We start from the raw sequence: 25,954 nt of genomic DNA, 5'->3' as shown, positions 1-25,954 counted from the left end.
AATATCAATTACAATATCATAGTATTATTGTATTATATTTACATTTGATGTGTGATACTTTTACATTTGTTGTCAAATGTAGTCCACTGTAAATTTCTTTAGGATATTTTGCATGAACATTATCCAGAACATCCTTTCTGATTCTGTTTTTGAAAAGTAGGCATTATTGGTATGTTCAGGCTCAGATGGGTTATGCCCATATTACTTGCTACATACAGGACCAAAGGAATGGGGATATGATGCTCGTTGAAGTTTTATCTAAACTTAACTCGCAGCTCCATAAACTTGTGTGTTACTGTAACCAAATGACACTCGTCACAACTATAGGCTAGATATCGTAAATTTGTCTCAACAACTCGATGAACGTTTGGATCTGCAGGTTCTCACGCCTTTGAAGGTTATAACTCGTAAGCGAAAAGTGATGCTGCTGATGCAGGTACAGAGAGTGAGAATAATAAGGGGCGGTACTTTTAACTCTTTTTATTCCCTCCCCTCCGTGCTCCCTAACTTCCCAAGATAACCTTCTCATTTGCCTTTTGTCATTGTTTCTTATCTTCGAAAGTGACTTTTTGGGAGCAGGATCATCAACCTGACCACACTTTCTACCGGACAGCACAGCCTTTATCTAATCCAATCTGATCTTCAACAATTGACGCTCCGCAACCGCGCCTGCAGTCCAATGACACCTCTACCCGGACAAATCGATAGTAGCGACGTTTGTCTTTTTCTTCATTGCTGTAATAGGAACCTAAACATGTATCCGTAATTAAGTAACCTGCACGATCTGCTAACACTAGAAGAGGGATTTAACGAGGAGAAAGCGAGCATGAAGGTAAGAAATTCTTTATCAAATCAAGTCAAGTGCACCACTTATGTTATTGTCCAATACTCCTTAACACTCCTCACAAGTTAACCAGCACATTTTGACCATCACATGTATCCACCCTCCACGTTGTTTTGCCTGTAGCAGTGCAGCAGCTGCTACATTTATAAGCGGTCACTGTCAGATTTGCCTGATAGCGTGTGTGTGTGTGTGTGTGTGTGTGTGTGTGTGTGTGTGTGTGTGTGTGTGTGTGTGTGTGTGTGTGAGTGTGTGAAAGAGTATTTTTCCCTCGCTCTCTCCTGTCCTCTCTCTCTCTCTACAAGATCACCACGGCTCTCAGAGCATCACTGTCCAAATATCCCGTCAGCCGTGCACATCGCCTCTGACTTTCTCTGAGATACGGTGGTACCATATACTCATCACTGCATTCCCACACTGCATTTTAGCACACATCAGGCTGCTGCTGCTCTTTAAACAACTCGTATTTATTTAAGGCTTATTATTTAACCTTAGTCGGGTCGATGTATATAGACGCGTTCAAACGGATCCTCTATGAAAGGCTGAACTGCTTGAAAAGAATGTGTGTGTGTCAGCGCCAAGGCAGGTCAGTAGGCTATTTTTCCTAAATGTGAGAATCTGTTATGTGTAACCAAAGTGTGTATGTGTGTGTGTGTGTGTGTGTGTGTGTGTGTGTGTGAGAGAGGGTGAGAGTGTGTGTGTGTGTGTGTGTGTGTGTGTGTGTGTGTGTGTGTGTGTGTGTGTGTGTGTGTGTGTGTGTGAGAAACAAAATAAAGAATGTAGGGTTGTGATGATGGTGGCAGATCTTATAGGGATAAGAGTGTCGTTTTGACATGAACTTTAACTCCTTTGCCAGCAGGTGTGTGTGTGTGTGTGTGTGTGTGTGTGTGTGTGTGTGTGTGTGTGTGTGTGTGTGTGTGTGTGTGTGTGTGTGTGTGTGTGTGTGTGTGTGTGTGTGTGTGAACTTATGATTAGGTTTTAAAAGTTTGAGATTTTCGTAAATCTCTTTTTTGTTAACTTTATCAGTCTCCTGGTCCAGAAATGCAAACACAAGCCCATGTTCATTGCACCTGTGCCCATTTTGCCATAAGAAATAGACTGACTTGCAAAATGTACTCCGTAGTTTACAGCCAGGTGTGTGTGCAAGCATGCATGTAGTGTGCCTTGCAGCTCTGTGTGTGTTGTTGTTGCTGTTTGTTTAGGGTGTGTCCCTGCTTGATACAGGGAGCTTCTTCTGAAGTGATGGATGTTTGACCCTGACTTAATAGTGTGCATTGCTCCGGATTTAGAGAGCAGTCAAGGCGATGCTGTTATAATGAATCATTCATTTGTTGGAAGGGAAGGAGAGACGTGGTGTTAGACTGTCCACACATGCTCTCATGCTGCTCTGGTCCTAACACACTGTTTGCTTTCCCTCAGCACAGCACCTGTTTTGCACTATAACTAAGCAAAGCCTTTTGCTTTTATAATGCGTTTGTCCTCCTTTGATTCCAGTTCTCAGCCCAAGTTTGAAACAGCATTAAGTGGAAATGCATGTCGTGTAGAAACACGACTCCGCTCTTACTGCTAACGAGAGGGGAGGATAAGGTGAGGTGCGTTTCTCCTCCTGTCGTAGTAATGCATGTCATCTGGGAGTTGTTGATTGTCTAATTATGTACCTCCTGTGTCCTTCGGCATCATGCATATTAATGCTGCTGTTTTAAGTTGCGGTGAAAAAATTGTGCGTGTGTGCAAGGCAGTTTACCCTTGACAGGGCAGGGCTACGCAGCCATATTCTCCCATCTGTGGTCCAAACCTTTGCTCCCAGCCACTGCATTTGGATTCTGCAGTTGTAGCCTGCTCTATTCTTAGTTTTCAACAGTTCATGTGGAGTCTGATATGAAATTTCAATAACATTCCCATGCTGTAACCGCCGCTCGGTTCCCCCTCCTCTATACATCAAGATTTTATTTGGATTGGATAAGCCGCTGTTAAGTGGGTAGACTCTGACTGAGGTAGCAAATCAATAACTAATCAATGATAGTGTGTGGAGTTACAATTTACACAGTGTCATATTTGAAATGTCAAGAAGGCAATGGATGCATGTATCCTTGAGTCAGATCTGAGTTGGACAACTGGGATCAATATCAGGTGGTGAGACAGGCAGCAGGAGCAGGCGAGGGTCACCTTCACCCATCCCTACTGAATCAGCAGTATCTCTCACACACACACACACACACACACACACACACACACACACACACACACACACACACACACACACACACACACACTTAAAGGCCTGCTTAGGTTACCGCCTGCGACCTCACAAAAATGCTCATTACAGTAAACCTCTCCATTTCCTCATGACTAATTCATTTTGTTATTATATGTTTTATATGTATTATATTTCCACCATTCTTTCATAAGGTTACCACTCCCTCCTCTGTGTGGATTCTACTGTTTTATTCCATTTCACTTCAAAGCTGCCAGCGGCTCTGTTTTCGTTATCATCCTCTTTTTATCTTTCCCTAATTTCCCCATTTCTGTCTCTCTTATCCATCATCATTGTTGAGAAGCTGATTTGCTCTGTTTAATTAAACCGCTCTCTCTCTTCCTGATGAGAGCTCATCCCTGATCGCACCGAGGGGTGTAATACGTCCTGGCAGATTGAGAAAGAGGACCTGTTGTTACAGTGGTATTGCTCCGAAGAGCAGTGTGTACACAACATACCCTGCTAATGTGCCCCCTGCCTTCACCTTGATCCTGTGACGTTATGAGATATACCGTTGCCCCAAAGGGAAGATCACTGTTTTATCTTGGTGTGTTTGTGTGTGTTTGTGTGTGTGTGTGTGTGTGTGTGTGTGTGTGTGTGTGTGTGTGTGTTGTGTGTGTGTTGTGTGTGTGTTGTGTGTGTGTTGTGTGTGTGTGTGTGTGTGTGTGTGTGTGTGTGTGTGGTTGTCGTCACTCTCAGCAATGTTTTAATCTTACACTAAGTCCCCTTTGTATGTAGTCAACACAAGAGCAGCTTTAATAAAATCACACACTGGAATAGATTGTGGATTTATTGATGGTGTGCAGAGAATAGCGAATGTACTTTTCATTCCATATTTTCTTATCAGCTTTTTCATGTATTAAGTTTATATTGGGAGGGAAATGTTTCTGTGCATGTATACGCCACCGTATGCGACAGAGGGAGATATTTTGTGTTTTTTCAACCCACAAGCATTTAATCTTTTTTTTTTATTTATTTTTTTTAAAATCTGCTACTGCTGTCTGTGTTGTGTTGAGCACTTGCGTGCCCTAGATTTGAAAGTGAGTGAGCTTCAGGGAGCTTAAGTGGACCCCACGTTGCCTGCACGGTTTGGTGTAAATGTTTGGCGAGAGAGGTCAGGGCACAGATGTTAGATAAGACGGCAAAGTCGGAGCTGCAAGTAGTTCTTGTGCATTTTCCGTCCGTCTGCCGCTCCACCAGTCTGTTCGTTCAGATGAATTAAAGGTCACCGGTTATTTAAGATGCCTTACTTGTCTGATCTCCAACACCACCCAATGGGAGGTGTTGTAAGATTAGGAGCAGTGTGCTTCACTACAGGTCAGAGGGAAGAGATGAGTTTAGTGTTCCATGGGTGGAATGGGTTCAGCACAAAATACCTTCTTTTGCAACTAGAGGGCTAATTCAGACTGTCCATGATTTTCATTATGCATTTTTTGTTTTATCAGATTATTGGTAAAAATGCTGGAAAGGTTGATGATGTTAAGCTTAGATTTAAAGTGCTCATATTATGCTTTTTGGCTTTTCACTTTCCTTTATTGTGTTATATATCTTTTTGGTGCACGTTATAGGTTTACAAAGTGAAAAAGCCCAAAGTCCACCCCAAAGGGACTTACCATCTCCAACAGAAAACACTGTTCACCAACTGCTCCAAACAGCTCTATTGTAGTCCAGCCTTTACTTCCGTCACTTTGTAACACACGTTATAATGCTCGCCTAGCTGCTAGCGTGGCATGCCCTCATACTCTGCTTCTGACTGGCTAGTAGTCTTTACCTATGGCGTTTTTCCACTGCTAGTACCAGCTCTACTCAGCTCAGCTCGACTCGGCTCGACTCGACTCGCCCGCGGTGCCCCGTCCTCCTTTTTCCATTACAGATTTAGTACTGCCTCATGCGTGAGGCGAGCTTGGCTGGTCGTCATAGCGGCGCCGCAGTAAACTGCTGTGACCTAACGCGACACACACACACAGAACGTCGAAGGTGTTTTGACACATTTTGTTTCAAATGAAGCTGGAAGCAGCAAAAAAAAAAACACAGCTGGCTAAACTATTTAAAAATGGCAGGTTTGTTCAGGACACTCCCCTCTGTCGCTTTCACGTCACCTTTTGGTATCGGCTCAGCTCGCTTGGAACCTCGACGGAGATGGTACTAAAAAAGTACCTATTAGCAGGTACCAGGGACTTTTATTTTGTAATGGAAAACCAAAAAAGGCGAGTAGAGGCGAGTCGAGCAGATACCATGTATTGGAAAAACACCACTAGGCTACTGCGCATGTGCGACTCCCAACAAAGATTGAACAGAAGTGAGATGTCTCACTCTGTAGCTAAAACAGAGAGCTCAACACAGGATGAAAAGAGGAGCTGCAGCAATGTGCAATACAACAAAAATATGGTGTTTATATTATTTTTTTTAAATTAAACCACGTAAACCTATTCTGATAATAACCTCTAAATACAATTATGAACCTGAAAATGAGCATAATATGAGCACTTTAAAATGAATCAGCAACTATTCTGATAACTGACTGATCGTTGAAATCATTTTTGAAGCAGGAATGTTTCACATTCACTGGCTCCAGCTTCTCAGTTGTGTAGATTTGCTGGTTTTCTTTGTCGTAGGTGACAGTAAAGTAGATATCTTTAGGTTTTGGACTGTTGGTCAGACAAAACAAGACATTTTGAGGACGTCACCTTTTGGCTTTAAACATTTATGACTGTCATTTTTCACAATCTGATTTTTTCTTATAATAGATTTTTTTTTTTAAATCAACAAATGAATCAATAACGGGGAAAAAAAACAACATTCAGAGCTGGAATCAGTTGATTCATTGATTGGTCAATCAAAAATAAAAGTAGTCAGCAAATATTTTGATAATCAATTAATCACCATTTTTCTATTAGCTTGTCAAATGTGAAGATTGGTCATTTATGATAGTTCATTGAATATCTGTGGGTTTGGACATGTTTGGTCTCTGAGAAGTTGTAATGACATTTGATAGACGATTTAAAATGATTAATTGAAAACAATTATTAGCCCATTAATCGATAATGAAAATAATCAATAGTACAATTTAAAATGATTTTAAGAAAGAAGTACAGAGAAAAAACTTTGAATGAATGAACCTTGATGAATGATTACAATTATTACTTGATGTATTCTGGGGGATCGACTAATCAGTTACCTTACCAAAATGAATAGTTTCAGTTCTCATAGTATTCACACTGGCCACTGTGAATTGACGGGTATGCAGTTACAGTGCACGTGCTCTCTTTGTTATGTAACCATCAGTCATGCTGATTTTGGTCTGGCTAATGCAGACTCATAGAGAACCTTGAGTCTCTGCAGTTGTTTAGTCACTTCGAGCACTTGCAGAGAGACCAAGAAATGGAGCCGTTAGGCATGCTGGTCACATTCTAGCTGACAAAACACACAGTCAGTCCATCAATATTCTCCAAAATTCACATTTAGGAAAGACAACTATTCGCTGTCTTGAACTTTCAGTGAGCATGCATAAAATACCAAATATGCTTACATAAATTCATAGAGCATTCTAGCTGAGCTAATGGAACAGGCTAATTTCATTATCGTAGACCTCATTTGGAGCAGAAACAGAATGTAGACAACAGAGAGAGCATGGCTCCACCAAGTCAAACCAACAGAAGCTTTTATGAGCGTGAACCCACTCTGCTGCTCATGTAGTGCAGAAAATCTGTTCAGTGACACGAACATTTACAGTGAAACGATCAGACCGAGAGTTGAATTAGTGTAACAACTCACGGCTAAAGCTGATTGTGTGAAAAGTTTCCCGCTTTTAACAAACTTTGCTGTGGTCAAAGCCGATTTATGTCAGAGAGCGATCTAGCAGCTGAGAGACAGTTTTGATGGAGATGAGGGCCGGCATCTAGATAGACATCAGGAACATGGGGAGAATCACGAGAGCCGACAGTCACTGCTTTCACCATGAATCCTCACTAAGGTTATTGATACACCTAGAATAGGTGTTGAGCTGCCAAAATGAAGGTGAAAGTCATGCATTGTGTTGTTGATGAAGTTGATCTGTATTACTGTTTGAAATGGGAGTGTGTGCACTCTGGACTTCAACCTGCTGGATAAATCTGTCAAGAGTCATTGTTACTCTCTACCGAGCAATTCAATTATTAAATCGTCTTCAATAATGTGTTTTGCCTCCGCCCTTTTTTCCTGAAGGTCTTTCAAGACGCTATCGACCTCAATGTCAAGTGCTATTCCCTCGTGTCCTTGATTCGTTGCTTCAAGTTGACTTTGAATTATTGAGCTTCAAGACAAAGCTCATCTGTGTAACTTTAATAAATGAACACCCTCGAGATCCAACCTGAAATAACTGCTTAGTTAATTTGTCCTGTAATAAAGACGTTTCGCTCATGACAGTACGAGCTGCCAGGGGTAAAATGGCCCCAGCTTTTTTAAGACTAATCACTGGGAAGAATTTAATAGCATAGGACCTGAAATTTTAGCATTAGCCCTGCGGCACCATAAGGTATTAATTCAGTGCAGCAGTTGGGATGGGACGCTCATTAAGATAAAGCTTAATTTACAATGTGTCTCTCTCTCTCTTTTAGTGGAAAATTTCATTATTGTGGTTAATTAGATAAGAACAACGAATCTCTCGGGATAGTGCAAGCATGAGTATTTATGCAATTCCGGGCTAGAAGGCATATTTCAAAACAAAACACACTGTGTGCCACAGCTGTTTATACTATACACTAAGCTGTAATAGCCTTTACCATTGCTGTCTGCCTTCTGATTTAAACAAATATGGTGAGTAAATAAAAACAAACCCAAAAAAAACCTCGAAGTCCAGAGTACAGTGTTTTGCCATTGACAGATTGATGTGGTTTGAAATGACACTGGAAGGCCGGCCAGGGTTGCAGGCTGTAGAGATCCTGAGCAGGTCGCTGGTGGAGAGGAAGTCAGTGAAACAAGATATGTATTGGTCAGCTCTTTCCTGACCTAAAGGTCAGAAATCTCAATAGAGCATTCTTTTTAAAGGGGCTAGATATCCTTGAAACCATATATCCTGTCCTTCTGTCCTCCTATATATCTAATAGTTATATTGTTGGCTCTATATAATATAATATAATATAATATAATATATATATATATATCACACACACACACACACACACACATATATATATATATATATGTATATATATGTATGTATGTATATATGTGTATGTATGTATGTGTGTGTATATATATATATATATATATATGTATGTATGTGTATATATATATATATATATGTATGTATGTATGTATGTATGTGTATATATATATATATATATATATATATATGTATGTATGTGTATATATATATATATATATCCCCACTACTTTGAGACTGAAATATCTCGACAACTATTTGATGGATTGCTATGCAATTATTCATGGTTCCCAGACGATGAATTCTACATGATCCCTTGACTTTTCCTGTTGGATGTTTGTAATGTTTGTAATATATATATATATATATATATATATATATATATATATATTACAAACATCCATGTCCCCCTCAGGATGAATTGTAAAAACTTTGGTAATCCTTTGACTTTTCATCATCTAACGCCATCATCAGGTCAACGTTTTAATTAGTTTGTGACCAAATACTTGCAAAACTAATTACACTTTAATCTGCTTCTCTTTTTATTGATACTGTTAGCACACACTAAACTAAGATGGTAAACGTGGTAAACTTTATACCTGATTTACCTGCTTCCTTCCCGAGACCATTTTGCAGAGCCACTGTTGCTAGCGCTGCCCAAGACAATTGTTATTGGTTTGACGAAATGCAAACAACCCAGAGCGTTTTTTTTCTTCTATCCTGGAATGTATGTGTGGTGTAGCCAGAACTTACTCTGCAGCGCTGTGGAGATAGGTCTTGCAAGGTGAGACTAGACACAAGGTAACATTACACTGAAATAGTATTCATTGCAAATGACTGATGAATTAATAATCCACTGAGTTACACAGAATTAAACGACTGTTTAATTTGATGAGGTCACTTTGTCATAAGCAGTGCATTCCTCCCCAGCCTTATTGGCAACCTAGCAATGTGTTTTAAGTGCACGAAGTAAGATGAGTGTGCAGGTCCCGTTTGAAGCATCAACACCAACAGACCGAGTGAGCGAGAGCAGAGCAGTGTCAGGGTGTGTCTGCGGCGGGACGAGTCCAGGCTCCAGCAGACCTGACAGGCTGTGGCTCATTAAACCCCCATCAGACGCAGGAGGTCAAGACAACAGCTACAGCTCGGGCGACACATTATGTAGACGCACACTGCGACTGTGAAGGCCCAACAGGATAGGATAATACCCCAGACCTATCACTTGTTTTATTTTTAGCGTTTTAATCATTATCGCCAACTGCTGAGGAATTCTGAGAAATCTTTAGATAAAGCATGAAGAGACTTAGGGCTTATAGAATTATTGTTCCGGATTGATTCACAAGGGAATTCAATGTGTATGATTAGATGGAAAACATTGATGCTTTTGTTTTTATTCTCCTCTCACGACACACTTAATGCAAGCTGTATTACTGTGTTTCCTGTGCTGGTGTATGGCTGGCTGGCTTTGGAGAAGCAGGTCGACAGTGTTGCTGCAGAAGGTTTCACAGTGGGGTAGAGAGAGAAAGAGGGACTGGGGGCACTGTTTGGCAAGGATGAAGTGATAAGCATAATTTCAGGTTGAAACATGCCGGCGTAAACAGCGCTACTTGTTTGATCGTGTTTTATTCAAATGTGCGAGAACAACAGTGACAGCTGTTGGCTTTGAACCAAAACTGAAAATGCAAGTTTTTTTGTGGTTCTCGATGAACCAGCTCAACGTTTTCCCAAACTCTGACTCATGTCGCCTGAGCTGAAGTTCTGCGAGGTCAAACAAGGGAGTCCTCCTATCCGGACCTCAGGCTGTGTGGCACCTCTCCATCTCTATCTGACCTCTGTACTTCCCTTTTATCTCCCATTACTCTCAGAGTGGGGGACAAAAACACATACAATCCATCTGTAGCCGACTTCAGAGTTACAAATTTCATTCTCATCCCATTTCTGCCTTTTCTTCTTCTAATCTCTCTATACTCCCTGCCTCCCTCTTCCTCATTTGCCATCTCTGTAAATAAAAAGCCACCAGGGACCTTCTCTTTTGGCCAAGCAGTAGGAAAGAAGAAGAGGATCCCTGTCAGATCTGCCAGCTGAATGATCAGTCTGCTGGAAAGGATTAGTTCTATCCTGTCCTTCTGTCTCTCACTCTTTAAAGCAGCCTCATTAGGCCTGCTGACCAAAGGACCCTGGGTGCCCCTGCTAGGGCTGGGCTGGGTGTTGTACTCAGGGAAGCCCTGGGCGTGTTATCCCCACCCAGCCGAGGGTCGCCATAGTCACACAGTCGCTTAAGAGGATTGGATCTTGGTGAAGTGATGTGTAATTGCTAATCTCGTGACTACAATGGAACTGGAGATCATAATTCTTCATTAGGAATATTGTATTTGAAAGAGTTTGTATTTAGCGGAGGTGTCCCAAAGTGAGTTTAAAGGAACATTCTGACATTTGGGGAAATACACTTTTTATTTTATTTGCGTTCTTGCCGAGATTAAGATAAGATCGATTCCACTCTCATAACTTCGTAAAATAGAAGATACGGCCAGGAGACAGTTAGCTTAGCATAAAGAGTGGAGACAGGGGCACCAGCACATCTGAAGCTCACAAATTAACATGATGTATCTTGTGTGTTTACAGTAATATGTACAACAATGAAGTGTAAAAATTTTAATATAATTATCGATATTAGGAAGTTACATCCTGGTCCTGAACCAGTGACTGACACTCATCCATAACTCATTACAAATAATTCATAAAATGTTACCATTATAATTCACCCACCTGCCATAAATGAAATATAATTACGTACTGGTTTTATTGTTCTATTTTCTGAAACTAATTCATGGTCACAGTCTTTCATTGTTTGACGGTGTGTCTTTTCTCATTTCTCTAAAACAGACAATTTTTTTTATTGTATCCTTTTGTAAAACGTCTTACTTTATTTTTGTTAGTAATAATAGTTTTCTATTATATTTTTTCTATTTATTAGTTGCTTTCTGGAACTAGGAACAAAAGCATCTCACTACACGCACTGTGTATGATTGTGTATGTGACAACAAATTAGATAAGATAAGGATATATCAGCAAATCATCATGTTCTGGACATAAATAAACAATACTGTTACAGATTGTTTTTTTAAATTTGATTGTTAGCGAGATACATACCGAGCAGGACATTTTACAGTTGAAAAATCAATTTGTCAGTTCTCTTTGGTCGACACGTGATGGTGTTTTTGGCAGGAGTTTGACATTTCTTCACTTCAGTTGCTTGTTCTATATCTGGAAACATATAAACCAATACAATATATCTGCAATAAGCTAATATCGGGCAATATATCAGCCTGGCCACTTTATCAGTCTAGCTTCCTGGACATATCTCCTTGTAAAACCAAAGCAATATGTTATATTAATTAACATTAATGGGCTTTAGAGGTGCTGGTAGGCAGACAGAGCCAGGCTTCCAGTCTAAATGTTAAGCTAAACTAAGCTAAGCAAGCAATCTTCTGGCTCCAGCTTCACATTAAACACACAGATATGAAAGTGGCATAGATCTTTTCATTTAACTCATGGCAAGAAAGAAAATTAGATTAATTAGATTTATTATTTCCCAGAATGTCAAACTATTCCTTTGATAATAAGCTTTTTCTGTTACCCCACCTTGTGTATGTATCTCTGTTGTCCTGCGTGTGTCAAGGTGACAGTGCTGCTCTGATAATGTCAGAGGAACCGTGTCCGTTCTCTCCGGACATCACAGCTGTCAAGCTACTGTCGACTCAAACAAATCTTCCCCAAGTCAGCTACATCCTCCACACACGCACACACACACACACACACACACACACACACACACACACACACACACACACACACACACACACACACACACACACATACACAGCTGCTCCCCTGGAAACATGTTGAACACACTGAGAAGACAATAGGATAATCTGTCCTGGAAAATACATTGTTCAAACAAATGATGTAATTATTCATTGTCCAGAGAAATCTATATATGTGTTAAAGTATCATGCATCAGTGTAGATACAGAATAGATTCTGAATACTCCAGTGTTCGACTGCAGTTGACGCTCACCTCAAAATGTGTGCATTCAATGACCTCTACCTTTATCGAACACAAACTGGATTTCCCTGTGTGACTAAAGATCAGCTGGAATGTGCACTACAATTCCTATGTAGTGTGTTTACATGAAAACAACATCAGCCTGCAGCAAGCGCAATGAACATGAGGGAATGTCTCTCTGTTTCTTTTGGGTGGACAGTCATGTAGTGTGCTGTAGTATGTTTGCATAAAACAAAGACACAGTTTCCTTGTGTTGTGTTGTTCCTCCCCAGATCTCTGACATCGACAACTAACAAGGTTGATTGACAAAACAACCCTCTCCCTGAAGTCCCAGAATCTTTCCCTACCTTGTTATTTAATTGACCCCTTTTTATTACTGTCTCACACCTTCTGCTCACCCTCCAATCCTGTTTCCTTTCCTCTCCAGCTCATTTGCCATGTCTAAGACAGCGGTGAAGAAGCTGCACTGGCGTTCCAAGGTGCAGGACAGCTTCGTCCCGTTGCTCGGCTCACCGGGGGAGCTGGGGATCGCCATTGGTGGAGGAGCAGATTATGGAGAGTTTCCTTTTGTCACGTCGGCTCCGGGGGGCGGACTCACAGTGGGTGATATCATCCTAGAGATTGGGGGAACACCAGTATTAGGGATGACATTAGGAGATGTCCGTGGCGTCCTCAACTCCTGCCCCCATCCGATCCGCATCAAGACTGTGTCACCAGGTATGACTCAGCGTCAGCTCATTGTTTTGATAGATGTGTAATTAATCACCACACAGTCAAGGGAAGGTGTGAACATAACAGGCTGCACGGCCTCTCCTTCTACTTCTGGATTTTTATCACAGATCACTCATAACAATGCATTCAATCTTTAATTATCTCCCTCACACTGCAGACCGTTTAAACTTGCTGTTTATGTTGCACACCATTGCGCTTAATTCATCAGACTACACCTGAACAATCTGTTGCACTGGAGTCCAGGCTGTCATCCATAATAATGTTGGTCAATAACTCTCAGCCGACTCTCACGAGTCAATTCAGCAGCTGTTCTGATGCTGATTTGCACTCGTGAATTAGTCTGGATTTGTCAAGGCGATCGGTCAATATGTGGGTAGGAGGTCAAAATTGCTGTTGACACATGACAAGAGTGTGGCGATATGGTTGTCTGTCACCCGCAAGAGGCCTCGATGCTTAGAACAGGGGGCTGGGCCGACGGATGTCTTTGTATGCTCTGAACAGAGCAATATGTCACTGGAGTGTCACTTGAGTGCCGCTCCTGCTGGCCTTGCTTGCCAGATTGATAGGTGATTTGGCCACAGGGGTGTAAATGGTGAACTTTGCTCCTGGTCCCTCCGCTGCTGGTAGATCCATTATCATCTCTGAAGTCGGCCTGGCCCTCCTTGGGCAGCTTGACTGCGTGTAGTGTGGACAGTGATGGATGAGCTGATGTGCCAGGTTGCTGTACCACACCTCTCCCTACTCCTACCCCTACTACAACTCCCTCTGCTCCAGCCTCTCAAATACACGACACCAGGCTACATTCCCCAGAGGCAGGCAGCAGTTTAAAGGTTTTTAGCACTAAGTCGGGTCATTCAGTTTCAGAGAGCTGATGTTGAGATTTGTATTTTGCTCTTCAACAGACTAGAAAAGAGCAGCTGTTTCATAACATGATGAACAAAAGCCCAACATTTTCCCTAAAAGGCAGCTGGCTAGGTTAATTTCCCTTTTACAGGCAGCAGCCATATGTGGCCAGCCGTATGCATGTGCGTGCAGATGACTGCCTCCAGTAATGAAGTTATACCAATGTGACATTTTTTAATAGCACGCAGCACATTCAGTCGGCTACTGGGCAGAGCCGTAACAGACGGTGGGGGTAGCTGGGCAGCAGCCTGTAAGAGAAGTGCCGACAGTGTGATCGTCTGTCAGAGTGACAAGCTGGAGGTGCTCTCAGCCAATCCATAACAGCAAGTTACCTGTCAAATGAGGTCGTAAAGCACTTGAGATGATATTAAGAGATCAGCTAGAGGAAGCTGAGCTATACGATGATCAGCTTTGCCTCTCCTCGTGACAGCCTCCGCTGTTGTGTCTGGAGCAATTAACCCCACTAGGTTGTTTTATATGCACGAGGGAGTCATGGAAACACATTTTATACTCAGGATCTATGTGAGCATATACAGAGAGATCAGTAGGTGTGAGTGTGAAAGTCTAGGTTGTAAAATGATAAATGTTAAATCAAGCCTGGCATCAGTAAATATATTATATAAAGTATATCTTTATATAGTAAAGATCTATATAAAGTAATTACCAGTCTCTATTTGACAGGCTACAAACAAATCTTAGAGTGAATATACAACATACAGAGTGTTTGTGCTTACTGAGCTGATTTCTCCCGCTCTCTCTCTCTCTGTCTCTTCTATGCTTCTTCCTCTCCCTGTCACACTTGTGTCTTTGCCCTTCCCTCAGGCTCCACATTGTGCAAGGATCTCAGGTTGTATTTGAGCAAGTGTTTCACCCCCGGCTCAGTGGACAGCCAACTTCAGCAGGTCATCCGAGAGAACCTTTACCTCCGTGCTGTACCCTGTGAGTCCCATTTTGTGTTTAAATACTGTATACTGTATCTGTCTATATACCATGTCTTTATATTTTGCGTTTTATTATGTCCTTTAAGCCTCCTTTGTCCTGCCATTAGCCCATATATTGTACGTTTCACATTTAAGCCTAATATGAAGTAAATTGTCACCTTACTCAGGATGTCAGTGTATAAAGCATATCTCTCTAAAGTTACGGACCTCATTAATTCTTTGATAACATGTCTCATCGTTGCCACCATATGAAATAATTGGTGTTAATTGGTGTTTAAGCCTACAGAAGTGTTTTGCAGACAGAAAATCTAAGTGCAATCCGTTTGGGCATTTCCATAGCAACAGTCTGTATTGTCTTATCCTCAGTGGCAGTCTCCCCCTTACAACCCTCATCCCTGTGCCCCAGGCTATTACTTTGTTTGGGTGGTGGTAAGATGGTATTACATGTGATGGTAGTTGTGTTTGACAAGTTATTTTTTATTAGTGCAGCTTTTGTATCATCTCCTGAAAAATTGCTCCGTAGTCTACACCACTACACTTCATTTTGATGCTTATGAATCAAGCACAATGGCAGCCAAAAGCAGCTAGTTGTAGTACATCTGTTGCTCTCTTAATCCCCTATAATATGACGTCACTGGAGAGGGCGAGAGGTTATTGCAGCCATGCAGGGTTTTTCTGAGAAAGATATGTGCTTCTGATCTCATTTTCTGACTTGCGTTGTTCTGTTTAGCTGTTCTTTTTTTTTTCTTGTTCAAGTAATAGTATGGAGGAAACAGACCCCTTATAGTGTGTCTGTAGTACTCTTGACCTTGCTGTGGCAGTGTGGAGTTGCTGCTAATCTCTCCTTTAGTCCAGGAAGTAGGTCATGTGGGACATTTTGCCAAATGCCACACAACCCACTTGCTGACAGAATAAGACACAGGTCAAAACTCCCAGGAAAGACAAAACTGTCTCTCTTAGTATACAATACGCATATTTATATTCTGGTATAATTGCGGTTTTATTTATGTCAAGCTTTCTCATTACTTAGCCCTGCAAGCGTGCATCTACAAGCAGCTGCTCAGGCAGTGAATTGCCCAAATAAACAATAGTGCTTTTAGCCATTCAGAATACGGATAAAGAAAATGGGATGGATAAAAGAGGATGGGCATATACACATTTAGATAAATCAGTAAATTAATGTTTGGTCTGGTAATGATGGTCTGAAGACATTGTATTTATCGGATCAATATTGTAATATACTGCATAAAGCAGTCCAGCCTTTCTCTGCCAGTGGTGTAAAAGTTTGGAAACAACTTCCCATCTCTGAGTGCTTTCTTTTAGTGAGTGTGACAACAAGGCAGACTCAGCCCTCGGGTGTGTAATCCTCTGATCTGCTGGAGATGTCACAGTAAGATGCTGTTGTTCTCATGCCGATACCAACACACGCGTACTAGCTTGATCCTGAGACGGCTTGGGAACCATCATGTCTCATTTACAGAACACTCGTATATCGGTATATAGGAGCAGACTTTTTTTTGTCCTTTTGTTGTTTACCACCGAGGAGGCAGCTGTGCTTGTATGCTAAGGAGTTTTCATCAGTGGCTCATTGTGGCCCCCTTTAGGATCATATTGTATGTATGTTCCTTCTGTTTTTAGAGACTCTTTTGCTGTAGTTTGTTATTTTGTCGATAATGAATACCTTAAGTTACCTGAGATGAAGATTAATTAGCTACAGAGGCTCGTGAATCATAGGTCAAGTCTTTAAATGTTTTAGGATAGTATAATGAGGCCTCAGTTTAGATTTTTATTTTTATTTTATTTTAATGCTGTTTATCTTCTGAAACTGTGGCTTAGCACCACTGTGCTATTTAAAGAATATGTCAGTTCCTGAATCCTTTTGATGAGACAGTGTTCTCTGATGTTGGAGCTGGCACTGATGCAAGAAATATCATTACAAACGCTCCGCTCAGTCAGGAGGGCAGTGCATAAAAATGGAAATGAATGACAAAATTAAGCTACTGTATCAATAATCTCGAGGAGGGGGAATTGAATTAAAAGCAAATGTCTATCAGTGCCAAAGTGGAGGAGGGGCTGACTGCGGTTTAATGGCTCTGTGTGCTCAGACTGAAGCCAACAGGATTCTTACTGTGAAGCCTTTGAGGAGAAGGTAAATGTGTAGAGTACAGTATATTGGATGTTCAGTCCAGTGAAACAAAGCAGTTTATATAACACAACTTTCTATTTCATGAGAAAACTACTAGGGCTGCACAATATACACTTGTTTTCTTATCGTCATCATGATATCAACTGGTGCAATAAACACATCACGAAAGGCTGCGACATATTGCAAAAGACACTGGGAGTTTTGGTTGTTTTTTTTAATTGAAAGAAAATATCAGTAGAAAACTGCACTTTAAAATGTAACTGTGATTCTTTTTTTAGCGGTGCCTTTTCAAATCAATGTTCAATAAAATAATGTTGGAAATGATTTCCTTCTATTTGTTTTAAATTCAACAAGCCGTTTGTATAGCAGAATACTGAAAGCAGCAGAACTGAGTACACTTTAAAATCGTTGCAATATTGCGATATTCAATAACGTTATCGCGTGTTTTCCTCATATCGTGCAGCCCTAGAAACTACCCTTTTTTGTTTCTTCATTCATAGCGTTTTTTTATGTGTGCAAAACCTTACGTTACCCTCCTGAACTTTCTCATGCATTTTTGTATAATAGCACTAAGCATTTGTGAATGTGCCCTTGGATGATTCAGAGCCAATGTCATAGTTTTAAGTGTCTCTGTCTCCTCCACAAAAGACTTTTCTAATTGTCTTCTCTGAGTGACTCAGAGATAAGAAACCTCATCATTTAGTTATTCTAATATGCTCGCTCCAGCGTTGTCAGACAGACCGTCGGTGGCCTTTTCAACTGTTGGATTCTTCGTTAGCTATTTGTGTGCAATGAGCTTGACAGACAGCTCTCTCTGGGTGTTGATACCGAGTTCTGTGTAATTACCTCTTCAATCCCAATCACACCCCTCTCCCAGGGAATCAGTGTTCGGCGCCTACAGGGACAGACAGGGAAGAAGAAGATGTCAATAATCCATTCTGTCCCCCCGCTGACATGTCATATATATTTCCTAGGAGGGTGCTTGGATAATGAATCCCTGACTCACACCACATCAGCTAGAGATACACTGTGTGTCCTGAGGGGAGGAGAAAAAATACACACGTCAGATGTCATCAGACTTGCTATCAGATCTTTAAATAGACACAGAGACTTCTAATTTACTTTAATATTTTAGTTTTTTGGATGGTGCAAACACAACCCTGATGCAGCATGGCACAAAGTGGATTGAATACATTACACATTATCAGCAGGTGGAGTTGGGGCAAGCTATTATGATGGCCAATCCCATTTCTCATCCCATTTCAAAGCACCAGACAGTTTCCTAATGAGCCGGGAAGTGAGGGTCTAACCTCTTTGGAGAAAACCTTCTCTTCTCTTGGAAGCACAGAGCACAAGGCACAGCATAGGAAAAAAAACCTCAACAAGAGCTGAAATGATTAGTCAGTCAGTCGATAAGTAGATCAACCGAAAATTAGTCAGCAACAATTTTGATTTTTTTTTTTAAGCAAAAATGCAATCAGCATTTCCAGCTTTCAGCTAATTTCCGGACATTTTATAAATCAAATAATGAATCGATTTATCAAGAAAATAATTGACGGATTAATCAATAATGAAAATAAAAGTCAGTTTTGTGATTTTTTTTTTTTTTTTAATAGGTCTGTGTGTAACCCTTTGCCATCTAAAGCGAAAAAAGAAAGTGAAAATTGCTTTTTTGCATTGGCTTTTCTGATCAAAGCATGAGTAAGCATAACTGTTAGCACAAAATCAGAGGGCAGTGCCTCATCCTCTGTGGCTGATCGGAACTCATACTGTACAGTAAACACACTGTGCTACAGAAAGAAGAGGTCAGGCTGATGGAGGTGCCTCGTGCTCTCTAATGTCTCTGTGTCAACACGTGTGAGTTAACTGTGGTGTGGCTGAGTGTACATTGTGGTTTTATTTTTGTGTGCGTGTGCGTGTGAGTGTTCATTGTGGGGTTTTTTTTGGCCTGTGTGTGTGTGTGCATGCTTTGTGCAGTCCTGCCTGTGTCATTGTGGCTGTGGGAGCTGCTCCCAGGACAGCGGTGCATTAATCATGGGTTTTATAGGGTAGCTGGGTGTGATGCCCTCCTGCCGGCCCCGCGCCGACATCACATGTGGTCCTCCAGGAGAAGGATGGAGATTTGTCCTTAGTTTGGGCTTGATGTAATTTTGTCTTGGGAAAGGAATTACTTGTCTCAAGGTCAGAACTGACGCCTTAGTAGTTCAATTTGCAAATTAAAATGATTCCATCAGATTAAATTTAACAGTATTAAAATGTGATATATAATGCACATGTATTTATTGGTTAGGGCATCTTGGTAAAAATACAGCAAACATTGAGACTAGGGCTGCATGATTTGAGAAAAATATGTGATAACATTGTTGAATGTCGCGATAACGATATTGTGATAAATTAACAGATATTAAAGTTTACTCAGTTCTGCTGCTTTCAGTATTCTGCTAAAATCCAAGAAATTGCATATTGAATTTTGAACAAATGAAAAGAAATAATTTCCAACATTCTTTTATTGAACAAATTGAACATTGAATTGAATATAAAAGGCACCACCAAACCAGAATGACAGTTACATTTTAAAGTGCAGTTTTCTACTGATTTTCTTTCAACTAACACAAGAAAAGTGTGTTTCGCAATGTGTTTATTGCGCAAGTTGATATCGCGATGACGATAAAAGAACCATATGTTGTTGAGCCCTAATTGAGACTCTTCTGTAATGATGTTTTCTCTGCCGTGGTTTGGACTCGCTGCTCTCTTCCAGGCCAAGGCCAATGTGAATCAATTATGATGACAGACCATTGATCATCTGATTGCTCCATCTTTACAATGGTGATAGAAAGACTTTAAGACTTTCACAGCGCCTCATTAATGTTTAATTCTGTTGTTATTGATCTGGTCATAATAAAGAGGCCCTGGTAAATGCCTACCGTCATCATCGGGCTCTCCATACCAAAGGGCAAATTTTGGTTTGTGGGTAGATGCTGTGGGTGGATGCTGTGTTCACCTGCGAATGACTTTACTATAAAAGCGAAATGCTGTAGTTAAGGAGATCACTTGTTCATTGTTATTATCAATTTAATATGTTAACTCCTTTTAAGATTGTGTATAACTTTAAGTACAACCAGAATAGATCCACAACCTTTCATTTCACTATTTCTATGTAATTTGTCAAACTGTAATGCTTGGACTATTTATAATTTGCTGAGTTGTTGTTTTATTTAAACACTAAACTAAGATTCATGACCCACGATGAGAGGAAAAAAACTGTGATTAATTGACATGTCATCCACGTAAAAGCTGGCAGTATTTCTATCCTCGTTGTGGCTCTGATGTATAATACTGTATATTATATTTCCTGTTGTCTCCCTCTCCCAGGTACAACCAGACAGCCCAGAGATGGGGAAATCTCAGGCATAAACTACAACTTTGTCTCCATTGAGGAGTTCTTCTCCTTGGAGGAGTCGGGAGCGCTGCTTGAGAGCGGAAAGTTCAAAGGTAATCAATAATTAACACGTTATATCTTGTTCGTTTTTTTTTAATGTGAAACAAAAACCGAAGTGTAAAAACGACAAGTTGTAGGTCTACAGGTGCCGGGCTGTTTCTCAGCCAGGTGCAGTGGCTTCTTGGAGTCTCTGCTGGTTGCCTGGCAACCTGAGGGTGATTAAAAAAGACTCCAGGAAGATAGAACCTGTTAATTAATGAGCTTTCGAGGTGCTGTTATGCAGATTTAGTTGCATTTGGACAGAGCCAGTCTAGCTGTTGTAAATAAACTACATGTATTGACAGGTTTTTGTTGTGATTAATGCGGTTTACATAGTTCATACTAGGACAGTCAGTTGGCATCTCTTTATGCATATTAATGCCATAAGGAGTTGGCATCTCTTTACGCATATTAATGCAATAAGGTGTTGCTCAGCTCGTATCTACCCCACAGACTCCTCCCCCTCTGTAAGGGTCGGAGTGCTGCCTCTGATTAAAAAGCCTCCGTACATTAGCATCCATAATTTATAGGCGTTTAATGGGAGCAATAAATGTCATCCTCACTTGCCTTCCATGCGACATTGACAGACACATCGCTACAGCAAGGCAATCAGGAGTATCAGCAGCATTTTAGCCTGCAGAAACCGCAGTAAATGGCAACGGCCGAGACCTTGAGTTGAGTTCAGTAATCTAATGTTTCCCCCCAACCTATTTGGATCTCCATGAGCCAAATGGAGGGGTGGAGGTCATTTCATTTCTTCTTTAGCAGCTGGACCAGATGGGTAGAACTGTGAATATAGAATACAGTAGATGATCTCACAGGAGACATAATGCACCATACATACAGGCATGTAGAATGGGCTGTTTGTGTGCATAGTGAATATAAACTATTTCAGATTGGAACTCAGTAACATGTTAATGCAGACTGAGTGCTGTTACTGACCACCTTTAGATTTATGTCAGTAGATTTTATTTACATTTATTTATTTACATTAACACAGGGCGTTTCCACACAATTTGTTTTCGGTTTGACATGTTCAATGCAATTCCATTTCTCAGCACGCCTTTCCCCTGTCCTTCTCTGTCTCAGGGAATTACTACGGCACACCTCGGCCCGTTCACATCAGCGCAGAGAGCCCCCCCATCACCTACCAGGAACACCGCAACCTGCTCAGAAACTTCCGCACACGCAGCAAATCGCTCAGCAACCTCGAGAAGCCTGCAGAGGACGGCGAGAACAGCGGGGACGACTCAGGCCTGTCTGGCAAGTATTGCTAAACCTGGTCTATGTGACAGCATGTGTGGGCAAGGTCATACATGTAAAGTGGAGTATTACATAGTCATTGGGGCTTCTTTAAAAAAAATTTCAGACATATTTACAGCAGAAAACGTATCTCTTAAACCCAGCACCGCAGCCTGCAGCTAAATACTGCATTGTCCCTCTATCTATAGCTCCAGTCTCTGATACCCAAATTAATCAATCATTAGCACGATTAGTATGCTCTAAACTCTCGGTGGAGCTGTGGCCTCATCGATTGCTGGCTCACTTCCAAAGGAAGGTCAGGCTGCCTTAGGTGGAGCAAGCAAGGAGGTAAGCAGACAGGCAAGTGTGCACACAGGGAGGTGACAAAGAAGGAGAAAGTGTTTGAATTAACTTATTAGGCTCACCTGACACTGGAATAGCACATTTTTTTCCTCTCATGAGGCAAAAACATTTTCTGTGATGGATGACTTGAAGGCTTAAAAGGCTTATTAATCACCAGTGGTGGAGGAAGTACCCAGGTCCTTTATTTAAGTAAAAGTACCGATACAACAATGTAAAAATATTCCATTACAAGTGAAAAGGCCCTCATTCAAAATCCTACTTTAGTAAAAGTACAGAAGTATTATCTGCAAAATGCACTTAAAGTATCAAAAGTAAAAGTACTTGTAGAAAAATGTCCCTTGTTAGTGACATAGAGTAGTTTAGTCCAGTGGTTCCAACCTGGGGGTCAAGGCTATTCCAAAGAGGGTGTGAGGTAGACTGGGTAAACCCAGCCAGATCTGCCAGCGATTTGATTCCGCCCTGCAGCCCAGGCTGGAAATCTGTACATTTATCTATCCTGCTTCCGTTAAAAATCTGTGGGGACCAATCACAAACTGGCTTATCCACCTGGCGCGCTATTGGCAGGTTTAACACGATGACGATAGAGAAGCGACCAAGCAGCTTTTTGTTTACATTCAACATGGCGGCCATCGAAGCGCAGCAACCCGTTGATCGCTGCTACGTCACCCGGATCGTTGGTCTGATTGGTTGAAGGACTGTCCAATTGCGTACAGAGTCATTTGAACTATGCCCGTTGATCACGCCTCTTGTGCAGTAGAACATACAGAGCAGACTCCCCAGACTAATGTTCAATCTTAAAAGATTGAGCTTGGTCTGGTGATGGCCAGACTAGGTGTGAGGGGTCGTGAGATGATTCATGGGATTGGAAAGAAGAAAAACCAAAGTTCTGCTTTAAACATTCATTTTCACTTTGTGGGCATTTCTCTAAGCTTTGCCTTTTTTGTGAAATATTAATTAATTTGATCTCTTTGGGCCTTGCACATTTATTTAAAGAAACCTGAGAAATTTAGAGGGGAAATGTCTCTTTGATGGTACTACTAAAAATACATCTGAAATGTGACAAGGGGCCCCAACTAAACACTGTCTTTTGTCATAAGGTATCACAATCCAAAGGGTAAAAGGTTATGGTATGTTGTTTTTGTGTAATATCTTCAAAGTGTGTAGAAACTATAGCAGTCAAATAAATGTAGTGGAGAAAAAAGTACAACAACATTGCATAAATAGGAAAAATGGGAATGCAGGATAGAGTTTGAGAGATCCATCCAAAACACTGACCTCTGCTGAGTCATCTTCTGAAGTGATAAGGTGTGGGTGGATGAGTTTACAGTGGGACTCAGGACACCCCATGTCATGTCCAACGCCTCTCAGATCCATGCTGGAGCGCACAGCTGAAGGACAGCTACAAGGACAGCTAGGCAACAAAAAAAACATGTTTGTTTTTCTTCTGCTGGTAGCATGGCATGCATGGTCACACACTCTGCCTCCTTAGAGAGAGGACAAAGCCGGCTGAGATGCTAACCTCAGGTCTTTTTCTGCCTGACATGGAATTGCCCGCGTCAGGTCGTTACAGACTGCAGAAGAAAGTTTTTCACCTCCTGCATCTTCTAAATAATATATTACTGTTCAATTTAGATTTTTCTTTTTTAACATTCTTTGTTGTCACCATAATTACAGGAGGCTCTGCAGGTGTCAACAGCAGCATCCCTCCTAGCCATCGGTCCCCCGGGCGGCCCCGGGCTTCCAGCAGCGGGGATGGTCATGCCATAGAGAACGGGATCATCGGCAGCAGAAGTGGTGCCAGGGTGAGAGATGTGATGCCTGATCACTGGGAGCAGGCCTTCAGTGACCCCGGCGAGTCTCACTACATAGAGTGAGTATCTGCCTGTTCTTCACAACCAACAGTTAAAGCTAAGGTAGGCAGTTTTCTGCAGTTCAGTTCAGTTTTCTGAGAAAAAAAAAAAAAAAAACCCTGCCAGAATTTGAAATTACAGCCCTCCTCTTGCAGCTCCCCCCTCTCTGTCCTAAGCTCTTCCCACCAGACGAGCACGGGCATAAGTACGCGCAATCATGGTTGTGATCCTAAAGCAGTTATATAGCCGCAATTCTATGACAATTACCGCCGTCTAGCTAGCTACATAAACATGAACTTCAATTAGCTGCAGTTGTGTGCCTTTGGCTATGGTTAGCAGAAGGCTTAAACTATTAGCCACTTTTTCTCTCCATCTCTGAAACGCTTTGCTGATATTGACACATGTTTTATCGCATTTATTGTCAGACTCTCTTTTAAAGCAACACTAGAGAACTTTTCCCGCTTCGGTCCCCCTACAGGTTAGAAGCGGTATTGTCCATTACATTACATTATGCAAGTTTGCCAGATCGGGTAGCGGATCTGTAGTTCGAATGAGACATACAACAGCGGTAATGGACAATTCAGCTTCCAACCTGTAGGGGGACCGAAGCGGGAAAAGTTCTCTAGTGTTGCTTTAAACTCTCTTTTATGCAGTTGCTGCCTCTACCGTTGCGTTAGACTTTCACCATTTGAAGGGGCGTGCACCCACATCTGCATTTGTAGAACAGCCAATAAAGATTGCCCTCTCTCTAAAATGACCTGTGATTGGCCAAAGTCTCCCGTCACAGGCTAGATTTTCTCAAGCCTGCAAACAGGGCCAAGAGGAAATGCAGAACCCTAGTTTTCTCTCAGACCACTTGAATTACAATATTCTAAAATGTTATTATATATTATGGAATATTTGCCCAATGATGCAAAGAAAAACAGCCTACCCCAGCTTTAAAGGAATAGTTTAACATTCTGTGGAATACACTCATCAAGCATATTCGCTTTGCTGCAGAGAGTTTTATGAAAAATGAGTTTTACTAAATATGAAGCTGAAGCTAGAAGATGGTTAGCTTAACTTAGCATAAAAACTGGAAACGGGGAAACAGCTAGTCTGGCTCTGTCTGAAGGTACAACCTACCAGCACCTCTAAACCTCACTGATTTATCACATTACATTTGTTTGTTTAATACATTCAAAAACTAAAGTGTAAAAAAAACAAGTTGTGGTGTTGCAGTCACTGCTTCTGGCCAAGTCCGGTATTTGTTTCCACACAGACTTGTGATTCCCCTGACTCAACCTTAACCTGTGCTCATATGTATCCCCTTAACAAGCCGTATTCTCTGATGCTTAACCTCAACCCGAACTCACCGTATCGCTAACCAGTTAACTAACCATAACCTAAACTAAGCACTAATTGTTGTTTTTGCACTTTTTTTGCACAGTTTTTGTATTGATTATAAAACAAGATATATCATGTTATTCAGTGAGCTTTAGAGGTGCTGGTAGGCAGATTCTTTTTAACCTTGTAGCTTAGTCCACTGTTTCAAGTGTTAATGCAAAGCTGAACTAACTGTCTTTTCATATTTAACGATAGATATGAAGGAAATGAGAGTGGTATCCATCCTCTCATCTAACTCTCTGCAAAAAAGTGAATATTTGTATTTCCCAAAATGTTAAACTATTGCTTTAAACATGCTCTGAATACAGCAATGGTGCTATGCAAAGCCTATCAATGGCAGGCATCTTTGTTCTTACTGTATTAAATTCCAATGCTGTCATAGTATATCAAATACTATTATTTTTCTGAAGAGGGAATCTTTTCTTTTGCTTTGTCTCTCCAAGTTGCAACCCAAAGAGGACCAACTGGCAGAGTCCTCTAGCCTCAAGCAGGGAGACTGTCTACAAAAATGAATGTGAGCCTCTTTCTTTGTTTCTTTCTTTCTTTACCATATCTCTCTCTCTCTCTCTCTCTCTCTCTCTCTCTCTGGATGTAATTACTGCAACATTTG

General features: G+C 41.2%; 1 protein-coding gene across 2 annotated transcripts in view; it reads left to right on the top strand.

The window, feature by feature from the left end:
- Nucleotides 1–153: 153 nt before the first annotated feature.
- magixb (MAGI family member, X-linked b) overlaps nt 154–25,954 on the top strand; it is a 41,383-nt gene continuing 15,582 nt past the window's right edge. Inside the window, exons 1-7 of one of the 2 annotated variants that reach the window (XM_078255589.1) lie at nt 154–832; nt 12,731–13,020; nt 14,761–14,877; nt 20,398–20,517; nt 21,593–21,766; nt 23,783–23,978; nt 25,788–25,858. In XM_078255589.1, coding sequence (XP_078111715.1) covers nt 12,741–13,020; nt 14,761–14,877; nt 20,398–20,517; nt 21,593–21,766; nt 23,783–23,978; nt 25,788–25,858 — 958 coding nt within the window. In that variant the 5' untranslated portion in view covers nt 154–832; nt 12,731–12,740. Of the gene's footprint in view, nt 833–1,279; nt 1,428–12,730; nt 13,021–14,760; nt 14,878–20,397; nt 20,518–21,592; nt 21,767–23,782; nt 23,979–25,787; nt 25,859–25,954 lie in introns of those variants that run through there. The other variant, XM_078255590.1, reaches the window with a different exon arrangement.

Source organism: Sander vitreus, chromosome 7 (assembly GCF_031162955.1).
Source record: "Sander vitreus isolate 19-12246 chromosome 7, sanVit1, whole genome shotgun sequence".
Taxonomy (NCBI): Eukaryota; Metazoa; Chordata; class Actinopteri; order Perciformes; family Percidae; genus Sander; species Sander vitreus.
Note: the sequence above shows the minus strand (reverse complement) of the source record. Positions and strands in the feature narration are given on the sequence as shown.